This window comes from Vigna umbellata, chromosome 1, assembly GCF_029865625.1.
Source record: "Vigna umbellata cultivar VRB3 chromosome 1, Vumbellata_1.0, whole genome shotgun sequence".
In the NCBI taxonomy this organism is placed as follows: Eukaryota; Viridiplantae; Streptophyta; class Magnoliopsida; order Fabales; family Fabaceae; genus Vigna; species Vigna umbellata.
In genome coordinates this window covers 25,882,258-25,903,116 of record NC_142165.1, presented here as the reverse complement: position 1 = coordinate 25,903,116, position 20,859 = coordinate 25,882,258, and the positions used below count along the sequence as shown (strand labels likewise).

Here is a 20,859-nt window from a genome sequence, read left to right as displayed (position 1 = left end):
CAAAAAATTATGTGATTTCCTAAGATTTTTCTCTAAAGAGAAATATATCTTCAGACGATATATAAGCACAACAAGCTTGAGTTCACAATTTTATTATATTATCCTTCTTGTGTTATCATTCTTTTTTTTTCTTTTCTTCAAGCTTTCCTCTATATATAGTTTTTTCTTAAAAGATGAGCGTTAGACAAGGAAGTTGACTTTAGGAAAGCAGGTAGCCTTTTAGGTGGGAAGTCAGACTTTAGTCTACTTCATAGGGGTCAAAGGTTTATCATAGCCTTAAGAAAACTAAACATATACGATATGACAGAGCAGAAGGCTTCAAGGGAAACATTCTCATAATGTTCTTCATCTCTCACAATGTATTTTTCTTGGGTGTAGTGATCTGATCATATTTTTCTACTTTAGAGATTTGAACAAATATAAAAAATAAAGTATACAAGCATCAAAGCACTTTATCGTACATACATTAAATGTTTTTAACATTGATAAGCATTAGACTATAATGTTTGGTTAAGACCTTTTATCATTTGTCATGTCATTAATAAATGCATCGTTTGGTAAAACATACAACATGTATAATCATCAGATGGTATAAACATTATATGCTTCTTCAAAAGTAATAGCGTTTAGCGGTCGTACATTAGATGATGTAAATTATAAGACACTTTGCTTGAGATAACACTTGTGTAAAAAATTCTTTTAGCCTCAGTGTTATACAAGAGATAGACTTTCTTTTTCATAAGACATTAGTTTGTTGCTCATATAGTCTATTGAATGATTTCAAAGAGAGAAACTTTCTTTTCTTAAACATTGTTCATTATTCTAGTTCATCAGACAATTTAGAACATTGTTCATAAGCCTGATTTCATTTAAAACAAACATTACAAACTATTTCTTTATTAGACGTTATTTCTTTTAAACAAATTTTCATACACAACAATATTTTGTTTAATGCTTTTTGTTAAATTTCAAAATCTAAGTTTCTTAGACAGTCTATTCTCTAGTCGATCTCGTCTTAACCGTTATTACAAAAATTTAGTTGATAAACTTGCAGTGATTGCTACTAAGATTGTTTCCCCTTATCAAAATGTTTTCATCAATGGGAGAAAATAAACTTGCATTTGTATTACTTTAAAGACTATTAATCTTCTTTAAAAAAAGATTAAGGTTGGCAATGTGGCCAACAAGATTGATATAATCAAGGCTTTTCATACCATTAATTTACAATGGATTATTCATATCTTGAAATTTGTTCGTCTTTCTATACAAGTTAGTGGTGGTTTGGTTGGTAACTTCAATTATGGTAAATGGGTGAGAAGGGGGGTCGTCTTTCCCTTTTGCTATTTTGTTTTGTTGAGGAGGTTTTAAGTGAAGGTATCTCATATCTTCTTTATATGAAGTTTATGCTTCCCATAGTTAGCCTCAAAGGGATGCGATTTCCTTATACTTTTTATGCTAATTTGTTTTTTGTAAAGAAGATACTAAAGCTTGCAGCATGTGAAGTCTTTCTTGCATAAGTATGACACATTTTTTGGTTAGTGGGTGAGTCCTACAAAAAGGCAAGTTTACACTATTAGTGCTTTTTCTTCTTCTGTTAGACGTTTTTTGAGGTTTCTCTCTTGTAATCAAGGTTTTCTTCCTTTTACTTATTTGGGTATGCCTATTTTTGTAGGAGCTCTAAAGCAAAAAAAATATCAGCCCTTGGTTGATAAGGTTTGTAATAAGCTTGCTTCTTGAAAAGAAAAGTTGTTTAATATGATGGGGAGAATTTAGTTAGTAAATTCGGTGATTGGTGACTTGTGTTATAGTTTCCAGGTTTATAAATGACATATTAAGCTTATTCTTTAGGTATAACAAAGGATTCAAAATTTTATTTGGAGGGGTAATACACATAATGGGAATTGATCAATGTTAAATGGTTTATCTTATGTGGTTCTAAGGTAAATAGTGATTTGTAAGTCACTAATATTTAGTTGCAGAACAAATTCCATTTGTTATGATTAGCTTGGAAGTTTACTTATGACAATATGTATTGGGCTAAACTCACGCATAATCGTTTTCTTAAATCAAAATATCATAAACATGTGTTCTTTAATCATCATCAATTTGGCATGGTATTAAGATGCATCTGATGTTGTTCTTTAAAATACTTTTTGGATGCTAAGTAATTTTTGAAATGATCATTAGTGTTCAGATGTTTATATATCTATATTGTCAAGAATACTGTATTTTGATAGAGTAAGACTATATCTTGTTGTTACCACGACTTGGATAGGTAATCATTAGAAATATTATTCTTTTGTTGCAAATATATGGGTTTTTTCTTCTTTGATGGTTAATGAGGATGAAAGGATGTGTCTAATTGAATTATGGATTATTCAGGTGTGCTTTCTTAGAATGTTGATAAAAAAAATTTACTCTTCTAATATAGAATTTCTAAATTGGGAAAATTGATTTGATTGGATGTTATGCTACCAGTTAAAACTTTGGTTATATTGAAATTGTTGTATGATTGTTTGATTATTCTTTTGGAGGTTCAAAAAGGGGTGTGGTTTATGTTCCATGTATTCTTTGTGTAAGGGAAATGTTGAGTCTTTCTCCCGTTTGTTTTTTCAATGTTATATTATTTTGCAATTATAGGATGGTTAAAGGGTGTTTTTGAGGATTTTTAGTTTTCCTCTGTAGATTTAGCTGTTCAATTTATAAAGTTTCCTTATTATCCTTTTATTAAAGTGGATATCATTACAAAGATTGTATGAATGATTTAGAGGATGCGAAATCATAATAAATCTATATGGTTGAGAATAAATCTAAGAAACATATGAGTAATATTGTTTTTAATTTTTTTTTTCTGAAATTTTTTAATATTCAAACTAGGAGGATAAAATGACTTCACTTACAAAAGTTATATGGTGAGTTTCATTTGTTAATTGACTTAAGGTAAATACTAATGGTACATCTTCTATAGGAAGTCGAGATGAATACGTTGGTAGGTTTTTAATTTTTTAAGGATGCAAACATATATTTACGTTAGGTTTATGTAAGTCATTTATGCTTTGGAGCATGTTTGAAAGGAGAATTTTTAGAAGCTTTGGTTGGAGAGTGATTCTACAGTTCTTAGAGGGATATGAGATTAATGCTTGCATTTTTATAAGCATATATAGTTCAAAGTTTTCCTATGTTTTTCATAAGTGAAAATCAATATGATGATAAGTTGACTAATTTGATTTTATTCATAGAGAACTATATAAGTAATTACCTTCAATGTATTTTTTTTTATAATATGTATTGTTTTACTAGGTTTCATAAGTGTAATTTTCTATCATAAATTTAATATGGTCTCTATGTTTTTATATTCTTTTCTTTTTCCTTTTCCTTTAATAAATCTTTAATTGATGACAAATAATAAATAAATTAAAATATCAAAAATTTATAATAATATCTAACATGAATTTATTTTGAAACTAGTATTAATTTACTATATTTAAATATGATAAAAGAAATTTAACCAAATGGTTGGTGTTCGAAAAATAGATTAATTCAGGTCCAACAATTTGAATAGGTCCATTTTTATTCAATTCATTTCGTATGTGATCTAAATATACTGAAGTCAACTTGATCCATAAATTTATGGACTGACATGTTTTATAAAATAATAGTTATATTATAAAAAAATAATATTATTTTTGTAAAATACATACATATCTTACAGTTTATAACAATATTATATTTAAAATTAGAATTAATTTTATTAATATGGCTTAAGTTTAAAATATAATTTTTATTTTAATTTAAATCATTTGTTTACTTATATAAAGTGACTCAAAATAACATATTAATCCCGTATACAATTTGACTGGATAAAAAATTATAATTTATTTAAAAACGAGTAAAATAGATAAAATTTTATAAACTAGTTATACTTTTTATAGTTTTCCTTTATTTTAAAAATTTAGAAAAATAAAAAATACAATTGATCTCGCACGCACGCACGACACAAACAAACACACACAGACATACAGACACACAGACACACACACACGGCCACAGACACAGACACACATAGACACAACACACACACACATAGACACACACACAGACACAAACACAGGCATAGACACACACGCAGACACAGACACAGACACAGACATAGACACACACAGACACACACACACACACACACAAGGGGATTGACGTCTAGAGAAGGGGATCCGACGTCTAATGTGTATTAGACGTCGGCCCCTACTATGTTCAACGTTTAATGTCTGCAAAAGTGACATTTCAATTTTGATTTTGCAGCTTCTGGCAAAGGATTTGACGTCTGATTTGGGGTCCCGACGTCTATGTCGTAAAAAAAATTAATATTGCACTTAAAATGAGATATTTTGGGACCTTTTTGACGTCTGATCTGGGAGGCCCGACGTCTAAAGAAGGATTTGATGTCTGATTAGGGGGGCTGATGTCTATTTCGTAAAAAAATTAATATTGCGCTTAAAATGAGATATTTTCGGACCTTTTTGACATCTGATCTGGGGCTGACGTCTAAAAAAGGATTTGACGTCTAATTTGGGGGGAGGAACCGACTTCTATAATAATGTTTTATTTACAAAAATATCACCGGTTATTTTTTACGTTGGATTTTCGATGGTCAGACGTTATACACGTGACACTAAAAGTCATTTATACACTAGTGGTAGAAGCAAATATAAGAGTTGATAAGGGTTGATAAAGATAATACAACTGGGACATGAACAAATACTAAATGAATAATATAGAAATATGTTAAATATTGCTCTTTAGCCTTTTGAAAAATTACATTAAGCTCGTACTTAACATTTTTTAGTACTAAGAATTATATTGATCACATTGTTAAAATGTATGTGTTTTCTAGTTTAAGAACTGATTAAACTAAATTTAATTATAATTACTGATATTAGTAAGGTGTTATAATATGATGTATAATTATTATATGAATGCTTAAAGACTAGTACCATTACACCTATTTAAACTCGAGTTTAAATTTTCATTGGCGAACTTGATCATTAGTAAAGCTAAAGAGGTCAACTCTGTAAAAACTAGCTAAGGGTGAAAAATCCATCACTTATTCCATTTTTTTTATGTTAAATATATCCGTATAGTTATTTTCACTATTTTTATGAAAAAAAATCATTTTATTTTTATTATCTTAACTATTTTAATAATTATGCATATGATTAAAATAAACTTTAAAATTATATACATAAAAAATTAAAAATTAACCCAGAATATAGGATTTATTTATACATTTACATCTACTTAATTTGTATTTTACTTATAAGTAAATAATCATTAATATTATTATTTTTATTAAATGAAAAATTAAATAATCATTTTTCTAAATATTAATTTTTTTAATAAATCATATTTCAGATTTTTAATTTTTAATTTTTTAACTAATTAGTTCTTCAAATAATTACTTTTCCAAATAATTATTTTTAAATTATAATTCTTTTCTTAAGAATTATTTCTTAATGTAATTATTTTTCTAAATAATTATTTTCTTAACCACTTTTTTAAATATCATTCATAATACTTAACTTTCTAAACTTGTAATTTCTTAAGAAAAAAATATTTTTCTACAATTTTACTCAAAATATTTATTTTTGTAAATAATTAATTTTCAATTTAATATTTTCTATTTTGCATTTTAAAATTCTATTTCTTTTATTTTTAAATAAAAGTAGAAAAAACAAATCAACTCGGTTAAAAATTTAGTTTGCAGGAAACCGAATTCTAAATTGAAACATTAAATTGAAATATTTTCATAACTATTAGGTATGATATGTTGTTGGAATAAAAAAGAAAAGTTAGCAAGTGTTATTTCGAAAAAGAATTCAAAAGAATAATTAAATTTTATGGTTAATCTAAAACGACAAATATAATTGTATGTATTATCTAAACACATGATATGTTTCATCCAAGTAATACAACAAAAAGAAAATGGAAAAGAGGGAGAGAAAGAGCCATAGAAAATTAGTAGAAAAATAATTATTTGATTGTATAAAAAGTAAAAGTAAAAAAAAAAACGAAAGTGACACAAATGTCCAAAACAAATAAAAAAAAAACTGTACGATAAGTAAAAATAACATATTTCTTTTATTTTACAAAGATAATTTTTCCATTTTGTTTCCAAAATGAGAGGAAGCAAGTATGAAAGTGGTTGTATAGTTTGTTTCTTTCCTTTCAGGACTCGTGCTTCTAAGGACACCTTACCCTACTTTGGAAGAACATTCACCGTTACTAACCAAGCACTCTCATCATGGGGTGTGGGTAGCACCATCCGTCCAAAAGCATCTTCAGCATCATTCCCCATTCACCATATGACACTTTTAAATGTATATAAATGTTCCTGTTAACTATTGCATACACAAGATCAATTACGTTATTACTTTTAATAAATAATCAATCGTGTATAGCATGAAATAATAACCGAGTGGTTATTGAATAAGGCCGATCGGTCTATCTGTCATTGGCCAACCTGGTCAAATGGTTTGGATCATAATTGGACCTATAGTGCTAATAAGCTACTTCAGATGGTAATTGGATCAGCACTTAAGTTGTTATTGGACCAATAGTCCAGTGGATGATAAAATAATTAAAGATATTTGGTTAAAGATATTTGATAAACCAAATCCAAAATATTTGGTTGAAGATATTGATAAAGTCATTTTTGGGTAACCAACCGGATCTCCAGGTAAGGTTGTTTTTATTTGATCTATGAAACACTTATAAATACATTGACAGGGTCAAAAGCCAGGTATGTTCCACTTACGCATTATTCATTCTACATTACTCTCAAATACTCAAAAAGTGTTAACCATTCATTGAGTATTTGATTAAGAGCTAAAGCTCTTCAACAACACGCCTAACTTGAGCGTCGGAGTGTCTTTTGCAGGTACATCCCCCTCGTCAAGAAGGAGACCGATCGGTTCACGCCACTACCGATCGGACAACAGCAGGAGCTGGAAGAAGACCGAGCGGTCCAGGCTGAAGAAAGGCAGGCGATCCAGGTGTTCGGCCGCAAGGAAGACACATCAGAAGGTTAGTCTCTCGGTCCGAAAATATCTACCGAAACATTTTGGCACCCACCGTGGGGCCGAGAGCAAGTAGAAGAAGCCCGATGGTAACCACAAGGAATATGTCAGATCAACAGAGCACTAGAGGATTGATAGAGCAAGTGCAAGCGCAAATGCAAGCGCAGGCACTAACTCTGCAGGAGCAAATACAGGCTCAAATGCAAGCACAGGCGCATGCCATGCAAGAACAATTGCAGGCGCAGGCGCAGGTGCAAGCTTAACAAGAGATGCAGCGAAAACATGATGAAGAAATAACAATGCTAAGAACCGGACGGTATAACCGACCGCCATCTGAGCAGTTCTCGGTGTCATCCGCCCACCATGGTCAAACTAACAACGATAACCTGAACGGAAACCCGAACAGTAACCAAAACGGCAACCCGAACGGTAACCCAAACGGTAATCGGAACGATAATCAAAATGGTGGCCCGCACGACAATCCCAAAGAAGAAGAGCCCATCGATTTACTACTGTTAACGGCAACAATCATGCAGGCTCCAATGCCCGAGAGAACTCCTCCAGCAATGGCAAAGTATGATGGGTCCACTGATCCTGATGATCACATCAGGGCATTCCTCAACTTAATGGCGTTTTACACAAGCAGTGACCCAGTTAAATGTTGAGCCTTTTCATTATCGCTTACGGGAGAGGCACTATCGTTGTACAACACTCTTCCTCCAGGCACAATAGATTGTTTTGCCACTGTAAAATCCCTCTTTAGGAGCTAGTATGCATCCAGCCGAGTGTAAGACCTAACACCAGCAGAACTCGTTAATACCAAACAGGAGAAGGACGAATCTCTGCGAGCCTTTATGAGGAGATATAATCAAACCGCTCGACGGATCATGGACATTGGCCACACCTTTGTCATCAACAATGTACCCTCCTTCCTGAGAGCGGGCTATTTCTCGGAGGACCTATATGTCGAACCTCCCAAAACTATGGACGAACTCCAGAAGAGAGTGACCAAGTTTATTCGTATACAGGACATACGGTAGTCGCGCAAGAAGCAACAACAAGAGGTTACGGGCGGGAGCAAAAAGTAGGGAAAACGATCATTCCATAACAGCGGGGACCATCCTCATAAAAGTTTCCCTCGCGCTCCCCAGTTTAACCACTATATAGCCCTTAATGCACCTCGAACAAAGGTTTTGGAGGAAGCTCTTGCCACCAATTTGATCACACTATCCTAAAGATGCTGATGACGAAAAAACATGTCAGTGTCATCTAAATAAGGTCCACACCACAGAAGAATGCACCACGTTAAAGAACAAAATCGAGAGGCTCATCCAAGAGGGCCATCTACAACAATTCATAAAGGAAATGGAGACCAGGAGGACAAGCCCAACCAAAGAAAGGTTGCGGCACAAACATACCGAACTGTCTCATGAAATATACGAACGGTTCTCCGATAGGACCGAACGGAAACGAAGGCACAATCGTAGTCATAACCGAAGTCGTAGTCGCGAATGCGACCGATCGATCATCAGGCGGATTAATACTATTTCCGGCGGTTTCGCTGGAGGGGGAGCATCCTCCTCAGCAAGGAAGAGACATCTGAGGAGCCAAAAGACCGTCAACATGGTGGATAGGAAACCTTGATCCATGCCACCCATTGTTTTTAATGATGAAGATTTTCACGCCCCTGAAACTAATCAAGACGATCCCATGGTCATCACGGCCGAGATATCTCGGTGTCTCATTAGCAAGGTGCTAGTTGATCAGGGCAGCTCGGTCAACATCCTGTATTGGCAGACGTTCCTGAAAATGGACTTGTCCGAGGACATAATAGCCCCCTTCAATGAATAAATTGTAGGGTTCGCAGGAGAAAGGGTTGATACCTGAGGGTATTTAGACTTGAGGACTCGGCTTGGAATGGGAAAAAACGCAAAAGAAATCAGAGTCAGATTCCTACTAGTAGAAGCAAATACTTCATATAACGCATTGTTGGGGCGCCCTTTCCTGAACGCGTTCAGCGCTATAGTGTCCACCCCTCAACTAACCATGAAGTTCCCATCAGAACGGGGAACCATATGTACCGTTCGGGCAGACCAGCTAACCGCTAGGTAGTGATATGTTGCAGGATTAACACTCACTCCTTTTGTCTCCCAGTGACCACCTAGAAGGCAAGAAACTGTTGTGATCGATCTGGACCCACGATCTAACATAGAAGATCGCATACAACCTTTGGGAGATACCAAGCCGTTTGTACTCGGTAACAATGAACCACAGGTGACGTTCATTGGGGTAGCGATCGGGCAAATCGACGAGCAAAGATTGACGAAAGTCTTGAAAAACAATGCAGATCTGTTTGCCTGGACGGCTTCAGACATGCCTAGGATTCATCTGAGCATCATGACTCACAAGTTGGCTACCTTCAGAGAAGCACGACTGATTTCTCAAAAGAAGCGAAGATTCGGTGAGGAAAAGAGAAACGCTATATAGGATGAAGTCACTAAACTACTGAAGGTTGGATTTATCAGGGAAATAACCTACACCACGTGGCTAGCCAACGTGGTTATGGTAAAAAAATCAAACAGCCAATGGAGCATGTGTGTGGACTTCACGGACCTAAACAAAGCCTGCCCTAAGGATTCATATCCCTTGCCAAGCGTAGACCGTCTGGTAGATGGGGCCTCAAGGCATGCAGTGTTAAGTTTCCTGGATGCATATTCGGGATACAACCTGATTCCCATGTATGCACCCGATCAGGATAAAACGACATTTATACCCAACGGTCTAACTACTGTTACGAGATGATGTCGTTTGGTCTAAAGAATGCAGGAGCTACCTACCAGCGCCTAATGGACAAAATATTTTGTCAACAGATCGGCAAATGCATGGAAGTGTACATAGACAATATGGTGGTTACCAATCACTCTATGGAACAACATTTCAAAGATTTGGAAGAAGCTTTTCTCCAAATACGAAGGTATGATATAAGGTTAAACCCTGCAAAGTGCACCTTCTGTGTCGATCGACAAATTCTTGGGTTTCATGCTGACCGTTAGGGGGATTGAAGCCAACCCAGACAAATGTCGAACGGTTTTGGAGATGCAAAGCCCTACCAGTCTGAAAGAGGTTCAACGATTGGTGGGCAGATTGACATCCTTGTCACGTTTCATTCCTCGGCTAGCTGAATACGTCAAGCCAATTCTTCAAAACATGAAAAAAGGAGTCACCCAACACTAGGATGAAGAATGTGAAAGACCCTTCACCAAAGTCAAGGATATCTTGACTAATCCACCCATCAGGGCACAACCAACACCAGGACATGATTTGCAGGTATACCTAGTCGTAGCCGACAGCGTTGCCCTCATCCAGGAAGCCCCGGACTTCCGAATGATCTATTTCGTGAGCCGAACCTTACGAGGAACAGAGGAACGATATTCCCGTATAGAGAAAGTCGCATTGGCTTTACTCATAGCAGCGAGACGGTTACGATCGTACTTCCAAAGTCACCAGGTGGTGGTCAAGATCGATCACCCATTGCCAAAATCCTCAAAAAACCTAATCAGGCAGGAAGGATGGTGTCCTGGTCGGTAGAGCTCTCAGAATTTGGTCTCCAATTTGAGCCACGAGGATCTATTAAAGGGCAGCACCTAGCAGACTTTGCAGTCGAATTGGCTCCTACGCCGAACGGTCCTATGCCAAACGGTCTTGCACACCTATGGTATCTCAATGTGGATGGCTCTTCAGATAGAAGAGGAGGGGGAGCAGGCATTGTCCTAGAAAGACCGAACGGTATGGTCATAGAACAAGCACTAAGTTTTCGGTTCCCAACCAGCAACAACCAAGCTGAGTACGAGGCACTAATAGCCAGTCTAAGTCTGGCCAAAGAGTTGGAAGTTGACAACCTAGAATGCCGAATGGACTCTCAGTTGGTGGTCGGCCATATGAAGGGCACTTTCCAGGTTAAGGAGAATCAGTTATTTCAATACTTTCATAAAGGTAGGAGTCTACTTGAAAGCTTTGCCAGCATCAATATTGTTCACGTCCCAAGAGCGGAGAACACCCGAGCGGACCAGCTATGCAAGTTGACTCATTCCAAGGAAAATGGGCAGTTGTCTTCAGTCATCAAGATATCCCTTGACCTACCGGTCATTGAGGTCCTTAACACCGATACAGCAGTGCAAAAAGCTGATTGGCGGCAGGAAATACGCGACATAAGGCAAAGGCAAGAAGAAGGTGAGAAGGTCAGTATCATCAACTCAAAACGCATTGTTTGTTTTTCTTTGTAGGGGGAGATCTATACAGGCGAGGGTACACGACCCCGTTGTTGAAATGTTTATCCACCGAGGAAGTAGACTATGTCTTGAGGGAGCTTCATCATGGTATATGTGGTTTACATTCTGGCAAACGCACCCTTAGGACCCAAGCATTACGAGCTGGCTATTATTGGCCGACCATGGAGCGAGACTGTGCGGCCTATGTTAAAAAGTGTATGGCTTGCCAAAAACATGACAAGGACATCTGAATCCCTCCAGAGGAACTACACGGTATTGTTTCACCATGGTTGTTCACTCAATGGGGAATGGACATAGTAGGACCACTCCCGATCAGTCGTGCGTAGAACAAGTTTCTTCTGGTAGCAGTAGACTACTTCACCAAGTGGACTGAAGCTAAACCATTGGCGATCATAAGCACTCAGCGTATCCAGAAATTTATATGGAAGTTAGTGTGTCGATATGGACTCCCTCAAAAACTCATTATCAAAAAGATAAAGTTAATCACTACTTTATCTTTTCCTAACACAAATTCTACACTATTAAAACTTATAAAAGTATTATATATATATATATATATATATATATATATATATATATTATATATATATATATATATTATATACATATATATATATTATATACATAGAGTAGTGGACTCAAAATAATGGTTACAAGGAATTTCAAGTTTCTATAATTATATGACATACAATATTATTTCTTATGATCATTATAATTAGATAAAAACAAATAAGTTAAATATTAAATTAAATATATAATTGCAATATATATCAATAATTATAAAAATTATATCATACATTCACATTTAATGTATAAAATCATGACTTAATTGCATGTGATGGTATTTTAGGAGGAAGTCAAGATGAATATGTAGGAAGTTTTTCAAGTTTTTTTAGGATTGTAAATTTTTATTTATGTTGAGTTTATGGGCATCATTTATGTTTTGGAACAAGTTTGGAGAGATGCTTTTGAGAGACTTTGGTCCAAGAGTGATTCTTCTTTACTTTGTCATGGTTTTTTAAGACGATGATGTTAATGCTTGCATTTTCGTAAGTATATGTAGTTCAAAATTTCTCATGTTTTTTTTGTGAATAAAATCATTATGTTGATAAGTTATCTAATTTAACACTTATTCCCAGATAACATTATAAGTGGTTTAATATTTTACTTCCATGTATTTATTTATATTATTTTTTTCATAATAGGTGTTATTTGTCTATGTTTCATGAGGTATAATTTTTATCATGGATTTGGTTATCCTTCATGCTTTGTTTTCTTCTTTTTCTTTTTTTTAACAATATTTTATGTAATGACAAATGATTGATAAATTTTGGAATGTCAACATAGTTGAGATGTCAAAACTCATAGTGATGTCTAGCATGAGTTTATTGGAAATCATCCTTCGTTGAGAAAAGTAAGTCTTATATTGATCCTTTAGTCTCTTAATGAGATTTGTTTGATGAATCCTCATTTGCTTGATGAATTACGTAGAACTAAAATTTTGCATCATTTTACCTAAAATAGATCTTCAATCTAGAAGAATCAATCCTAACTAATGTTGTACCTATGTAAAAGTTCATTCCTTAATCATAATCTCAACCACAACATCAAATGAACATATTCATATTCAACTACTAACTTCATTCAAAACAACGTCAAAGTAGTGACTCATACACAATAACATTATCATATCACCAAGGTTGTTAATGTTGGTTATTTAGTGAGTGTTCATTAAAGTCCCACATAGAGTAATAGGAAGAAATGACCAAAAAAAAATATTATTAAAACACTAACACAAAAAGGGGATATAACGTCACCATTGCAACGTCTGTCCAAGAAAAATCCAACATAAAAAATGATCGGTGACCCTTTTGTTAATAAAATGAAAAGTGACCCTCACTAAACACACATTTATTGGTGATTTTACGTTGACCCTCCTTGTATATGACATCCAAATGGTTTTAAAACTTTAAAAAACCTAACGCGAAGACCATTTCCTTATATGCGTCAACGTGTGTAATGACAACGAAAGTTGAGTTTTGCTTCATTTTACTCAAAATCATGTTCCTATGTTGTCTTGGTTGTGATTTTTGTTAGTTTTGATTGATTATTTTCATGCATTAGAGTGAGTTTTGAACCTCTTCTAGTGGCGGCGAGTTATCTTATCCCCATCACCGACGAGACTCCTCCTCCACTATCCAACGATGGTTTCTAAAACACATCCTTCGTCTTTGTGGACCAAGGCTTGGATACAAGGTTTGTTTGGTTTGTGACTTGCATTTCATTTTTGTTCCCATTATTTAATTTATCTTGGCCAAATTGTTTTAGTGATTTGAGATTTTGTGTTAGAATGTTTAGTATTAAATATTTAGTTTTTATATTAGTTATGTTTTAGTTTTATTATGAATATTAAATTTTATTAGTTGTATCTTAGTATTTGCATTCTAATTTATATTATGATTTATTGGGTGTTGATTATTAAATTTAATTATTTTGTTTTTATTAGTTATCTAACTAATTTTAAATTTATTAGATGTTGGAGGTTTATATAATTCAAATTTAGTACATGTGTTAGAAAAATTTATAAGTTAAGTTCATTTTAGTTAAACACCGAGTGAATCTTAGTTTCCGTATGAGATTTAGTACAAATGATTAAACTTTTAATGATTTGTATTAAATCTTGAATTGTCCAATTGGGTAATTTGGAAAAATTAGTTTTTTATAATGTGTACATTGAAGTTTATGCATAAATTTGACAATATTTCGACTGAGACCATTTTATGTTGTTTTCTGAATGCATACTTGATTGTGGTAATGAATGATCACTTCCATTTTATGTACTTCTAACTAATGCGAAATGACCGAAATTTTATCAAATTTATGATGTTAAACTTATAAGTATATGGGTTAACAACTAATTATCATTATTTCAAGACAATGTACAATTGTATGCTTTTGTTTCCTACATAGGAAAATAGAACCTGATTTGAAATCCATGTTACAAACATAAGTGTTACTTTTGTTTATATCATCTACTTAGTTATATTAATACTAAGATATGTTTCCAATTTAATTAGAGTTGTGGGTAAGTCCAAAGCACAACAAATTCAAGTATTATATCCAATGGTTGGAAGTCATTCATCTTAAAGTTATTAATTTTCACATGTCAATTTATGACATTGATATGTGATTATTTTCTTTGTTATGTTTAGTGTAACAAGTGAAAAGATTCATGGAATGTGGGTATTACGTCATGTCTTGGATAAAAGAATTATTCGAGTTGTAATTAGAGACTATTGGACAGAGGTAATCATATATATTCAAGAAGTTGTGTTATTTTTTTAGTGGTTCAAGAATCCATCACTTATAACAGATGACGAAATTATAGAAAAACACTAGAAGAGGGGTTGAATAGTGTTATGGAAAAAAAATTTCGCAAATGGACGTTTAACAACCTTGGTGATTGTTAGATGGTCTGCACAAGTTGTTAGGCGCTTGATTTATAAGACACTATTCAAACTATAATGTTCAGAGATATAGTGTTTTTTCAAGCGTTTAGCAAAACTACTGCACCGTTTAATGACAAGAGCATTTATCAATGATTAACTTTGTAAGCAACTGAAATGTATAAATAATGTGTTTTGTAAAGCTAAAATAATAAACACACAATTATTTTATACTGGCTCACTCAACTAAGCTACGTCCAGTTCTCCTCTAAGATCTCTTAGAGGGTACCACTATAATCTCAATAAGATTACAATTAAGTATTAACACCACTCCTGGTTACACTAGTCAATCCTGGTAACATTTGTCATGCTAACTAGAATTAAGCATTAGAAACCACTCTTGGCAACCCTAGTCAATCTTCGTAACACTTGTTACTCTGACTAGTTGAAGCATTATAAACCACTTCTGGTTCCCTTAGTCAATCCTGATAACACCTGTTACGCTGACTAGTCTGATTTTACGCACTCTTGGTTTCTCCTAGACAATTGTCTAGTTGGCGTTTAACTCAATTGAGACAACCACCAAATGTTTGAATTCTCTTCAGAATGTATAATCAATCATATTATTTACAAGTCTTAGATGATAACTCTCACAAAGAGAATGTATTTACAACACAACTCAATCTAATAGAGCTTGAAGGATTTTCTCTCTTCTTACAAATGTAAGCTTATGACTTTATGAAGCTTAGGAGTGTATTCTAAGAGTTTTTATTCTTGCACGAGTGTGAGTTGGTCTTTTCATTATTAGTGAACTTATCCTTCTTGATCTTCTTTCCCAAGGATCTTCTATTTCTAAGCTTCATGGGAAAAGTTCCATTAGACAATGCTTGATTTCAATCTTCAGATCTTCGTAGTCTTTTCATGGGTAGCAGCCATATGTTAAAGTCAACGTGTCAGAGTAAGCATGCTTTTTGTAGTACTTTAATCAGAGTAGATTGTACAAAATCTTCAACATAACTTTTGATGAAGAGAACATTCCATGAATGTCTTCTTTGTTTCTAACATCCATTTTTGACTTGTTCATGATGGACCATGTGGATACGTGCAATAGGCATCTGCATAGAGTAGAGATGTATGTTGACAGATATGTCCTTTTTCTTATTACTTCTGTTTTTTGAAACGTTGTACATTTAATGCTTTGTATTATGTGTTCAAAACAACTTGGTGCTTGTAAATTTTTCTATACATGTAGATCATTTAATCACTTTTGAAAAGATACCAAGTATTGATTCATAAAGATTTCATCGTTAAATGAAAATATTGTTTAGTATAAAGTATCGTTTAACCTTTTAAAGGTGTTTAGTAACAACTCATCGTTTAGGGATCTTTGTTTAGTACAAGAGCGATTTTAGGAAAGTATTGCTCAACACATTATTTTTTTAAGCATTTTTATAGCTTTAGCGTGTTTACCAAAATCATCATGTAGCGTATTATTGCATTGTTTAGTATGGTACAATAAGAGGGCGTTTAACAAAACTATAATGTAGAATATTGATTTATTTACTCAAATATCGTTTAATGTAATGACCCTTTCATAATAAATCATTGTTTAGTAATCTCGCGTCTACTATCAATAGGATCGTTTGGTCTTAGCGCATTTACTGAAACTTTACTTTGTACGTTCATATGTCATAACGCTTGTTTCATAAGATGCCCTTCTTCCAATGATGTTACTTTTGCAAAGATAGTACTTTGTCAAATACTCATTTCATTTATCGTTTTTTGTTAAACTTCAAAACATGAAGGTGTTAGACAATCTTGTCTTATAGACGACCTTGTCTTAACAGATGACACTATGAAAAAAATATGACAAGAGTGGACAATGTATCTACTAAAACAATGGAGTTAGGACCCACAATAGCATTATGACTTTGCTTGAAATTGTCTAAGACAAGATTTTGATTATGAAAGTTTTAGTTTTGTCTAAATAATTTTAGTTTTGATTGTGTTAGTGTTAATAGTTACATTTTGTGTTAATAGATTTAGTTTTGATATATGATATGTGTTGGTAAAATTTCATACTTGTGCTTAAATATTTTCTATTTTTTCAGTTTAGGATAAATTGTAAATATAAACAAACTCTTAAAAAAAATAGCATTTGATGTTTGTTAGTGCACTAACAAACGTCAAAGGACATCGGCTATAGTATACTATAACGTGGTTTGACATCTAGTAGTGTACTATTAGATGTCAAATGTTGCCAAATTTTACTTTGAAATGACATTAATTGGACATTAGTGTGTTATGGTAACTATCGTTAAGGGTCGTCAAACTCTCAAATGGTCGACGTTCTTGAATGTCTTTTTTCAACTCCGATATCAATTTGACGTCATATTGGAGTTGTTAGAGTCACACTTCGAAATAATTGTGTTTGGCCAAAAAACAAGAGGAGAAATGAATTGGACTTATTGAGTTTGTGATATTGATTTCAATAAGATTTGTGATAATTGAACTTATTGAGTTTATTAATTAAAATGTCTTAAAAAGTGATTTTTAGTTGAATAAATTATTTTTGAATATTCTAATGATTGTTGATATAAATTAAATTTTGATTCATTAAAAGTGTGAAATTAAATTTTTTTCTAGTTATAAAATAAATTCAAAATTAGCAAATTCATAAAAAATTTGTTCTATACCCTAACTTTTACTATACACTCCCTTTTTAAAAAATTAGGCCATAAAATTAACTTTTACTATGACACCTTCTTATTTCCCTGTTCTCACCTAACTTTCCATTCATAAAATTATATTAATCAGATCATGCTACGTGGCAATCCTCTTCATAAACATTTGTCCAACCACATGTTGCCACGTGGCAACATCCTAATACACAAAAGCAAATCAATTAGATGTTGCCACATCATCATCTGCAACCTCTCACCAACAATAAACCATAGCCACCAAATCACGTCGATTGTTGGTCATGCCTCTAACATCTTCAATATCACATCCTCTATTGTGCCATCGTTCTCCTTCACCAACACATATATGTTTTTTCTCTGCCACGAGCAACCTTTAGAACAAAACTAGACCAAATTGTGCTTCCAACCAAGCACAATGAAACATCATCTGAACCATCAAACCCCTAAATCGCAGCATCACTATCTACAACTATTGAACCATAGTCCGCAACACAACTATGGTGAGCCACCTTGCTTAGAAACATACCTGCACCAGTAGCGAAAACCACTACAACAGAATCAGCTACCATGAGAGCAGTGTTGTTCCTCCATCTTTGAACAACCCATGCATCAGCAGTTTTCGCGACCACAGTACTAGGGTAAGCCCACCACTGAACCGTCAAATCACAACCATCAAAATCCTAATTTTGAGTGAAGAGGGGACTACCACATGGCAGTTCCTCATTGGACTGTCAAATAGTCAAGTATGGTCAAATGTTAAATGGACAAAAGAAGAAGGGTTTAATTGGAACTTTTGGCAACATTTTGTTATAGATAATATATTAGATATTTTACAAAATAACTAATTTAATTATATATGAAAATATTAACCGAGAATATCTTCTAAATATTTTAAAAACTAATCAAATTTATTAATTATATAGGAGATATTACATTAGATTTTAGTAACAAAAAAGTCAGAATCTAAGCTCAATCAAAGACAAAGGGAAAGCAAAAGGATGCATTAGAACCTCTAGTTTAGGGTAGCTATCATCCACTACATCTCTCACCTCCTTTCCACCTTTTTTTTTACTTTTACTTTCATTTATTCTACATTTCACCCCATCCATGGAGGGCTAAGCTTCCAAGATTAGTTTCATTTCAATTTCATTATGGATTCTGAGGTTAAGTTAAAATAATGTCTTTGTTCTTTTTATTATTATTTTGGGTTATTGTTGGCTGCAAAACTAATGGCAAGTGCACCGATTGTAGTGTAGCAAATGATAGATATCATTCTCTCCCAAGAGACTTGTGAAACACTTGACAACTCTTGCATTCTAACTCAATTAGACCATAAAATTCAGAAAAACACAAGAAACTCTTTTTGGTATTTTTATCAAATAGTTGGTGTGCAAGGAATTGTAACATAAATTATTTAAAATTTGTTGAGACTAGAGCTCAACCACTTTATTCTCATACATTAATAATCATCTCAATTCCATATTCATGTCAAAATCAACTCACAAGCATACTCAAATCCTATTCCTAGTGACTTTGAGCCTACGATAACTTATCAAGTTCCAATTCCTTGAATCCTTAACAAGTAACCATGTATTAAGTTCAAAAGTCTAAGATTACTAATGAATCGTGTTCTATTCCTATATACAAGCTTCATTAGTATCCAATTTGAAGTATAGAGCACCTTATATTCCCTCTTGATTTTCTCTTTCTGATAAGAATGAAGTAAAAGAAATAAGAAAAAATTTGTGTGCTTACAAATGAAAGCCATAACTCGTTTATGTAACTTATGTTGGTTACTTTTTCTTAAGTTTCAATATTTATAATTTGGTCCATCAACAAATCAATTATTTGTGATCTCTACACAATAAATCTTTCATAACATATAAGTCCTTAGCCATAATTTAATTACTTATATTACTTTAATAAATTAGATAATAAAATATAATAATTCTAAAATATTTAATGATTTATTATATATATATATATATATATATATATATATATATATATATATATTAGTATTGTCAAAACGGTTTGGAATCTGTGAGCCAACCCGGCCTACCATGAGTTCGGGTCAGGTTGGGTTGAATTCTTTTTTTTAATTTTCGATATGGACCAATTTTGAATCTAACTCACCTAGGTTGAACCCACGATGAGCTGGTTGACTCACTAACCCACCTAATTGTTTTAATAAGTATTTTTTGCTGAGTTAGTAATTTTATAAAATATTAAAACGAAGGCTCATGTGAAATTATTTTTGTATGAAATAATTAAGCAACATGAAAAATTCACAAATCTCTACTTAGTAACTCAACTTTATGTAGAAACAAATTTGAATCGCTATAAAACCATTAAAATTTTTATTGAGGAGATTTTGTGATATCTTTGTGTGAATGAAGTTTATATTTGATTGATCATAAATCTAATTTAAGGTCATTTCCCTTTTCATTTATATTTGAATTAGAATATTTTTTAATTGAAAAATAAACCTTATAATAAGTGAGTTAGTGAATAAACTCGTTTAACCCATTAACTCGTGGTGGGCTAGGCCAAATTCAAATTTTTTTAACTTACTAATAAGTGAGTCAGACGAGTTGTTATGAGCCGAGCAAGGTTCGATCGAATGACCTATTTTAACATCACTTTTGAAAAAAGATTAGATTTCATTTCAAAAAATTAAACAAGGTAGAGAATCACAGAAAAAAGAAAGAAAATAAAAAAAAAAGTAAAGAACAAGAAAATAATAATACACAAGACATTTATAGTTTACGTGAAATATTAATTTTTTTATTAAATATGATGAATATATTTTTATTATTAAAATTAAGAAATTAGTTTTAAAAATTATTAATAACGAAGGTAAATGTAGTATATCAATAGTATTGCTTTAAAAGTGGAATGAAATAAATTGAATTACTTATTTTGTTGATTAATTAAGTTTATATAGATAAGGACATTAAGAAGTAAGAGTGTTACGTTTTATATTTCAATAGTTAACAGTGGAGATGACTTTGTATCACAGAAGTTCGTGCGTGCATGTTGGAAGCTTTGCCTATTATTATTTAAAAAATGACGAGAATTCCGCAAAAATAGGAAAACAAAAAGGTATAAGAATTACACCAGCATGTGGGAACTTTGAAAAAGAAGTGTGTTCATTTCAACAACATTGTTTAACATAACTGATAATGACTAATAACTTACACCTAATTAATGCAACTTCGTGAGTATTTCTTTTAAAAATTAATTGATTTTTTTATAATTATGGACATTTTTAAAATAGTTTTTAGCATATTGGTAATGACTTTAATATATTAGTGCATAACATCTCGTTTTCCATCCGATAAAACAT

At 32.9% G+C, this 20,859-nt stretch overlaps 1 protein-coding gene across 1 annotated transcript; it reads left to right on the top strand.

Annotated features, from left to right (window-relative positions):
• Nucleotides 1–9,874: 9,874 nt before the first annotated feature.
• On the top strand, nucleotides 9,875–11,592 carry LOC148205012 (uncharacterized). Its single transcript, XM_088098712.1, has 3 exons — nucleotides 9,875–10,121; nucleotides 10,401–11,303; nucleotides 11,357–11,592. Exons 1-3 carry the CDS (start codon nucleotides 9,875–9,877, stop codon nucleotides 11,590–11,592), a joined length of 1,386 nt encoding a protein of 461 aa, XP_087954838.1.
• The last annotated feature ends 9,267 nt before the right edge of the window (nucleotides 11,593–20,859 follow it).

Bases quoted from the DNA above. Each gene is read 5' to 3' on its own strand.
- LOC148205012 (XM_088098712.1), top strand. From the start codon at position 9,875: ATGTCGTTTGGTCTAAAGAATGCAGGAGCTACCTACCAGCGCCTAATG. The intron at 10,122-10,400 runs GTTAGGGGGATT...CATGATTTGCAG, and splicing joins TCTTGGGTTTCATGCTGACC to GTATACCTAGTCGTAGCCGA. The intron at 11,304-11,356 runs GTGAGAAGGTCA...TTTTCTTTGTAG, and splicing joins AAGGCAAAGGCAAGAAGAAG to GGGGAGATCTATACAGGCGA.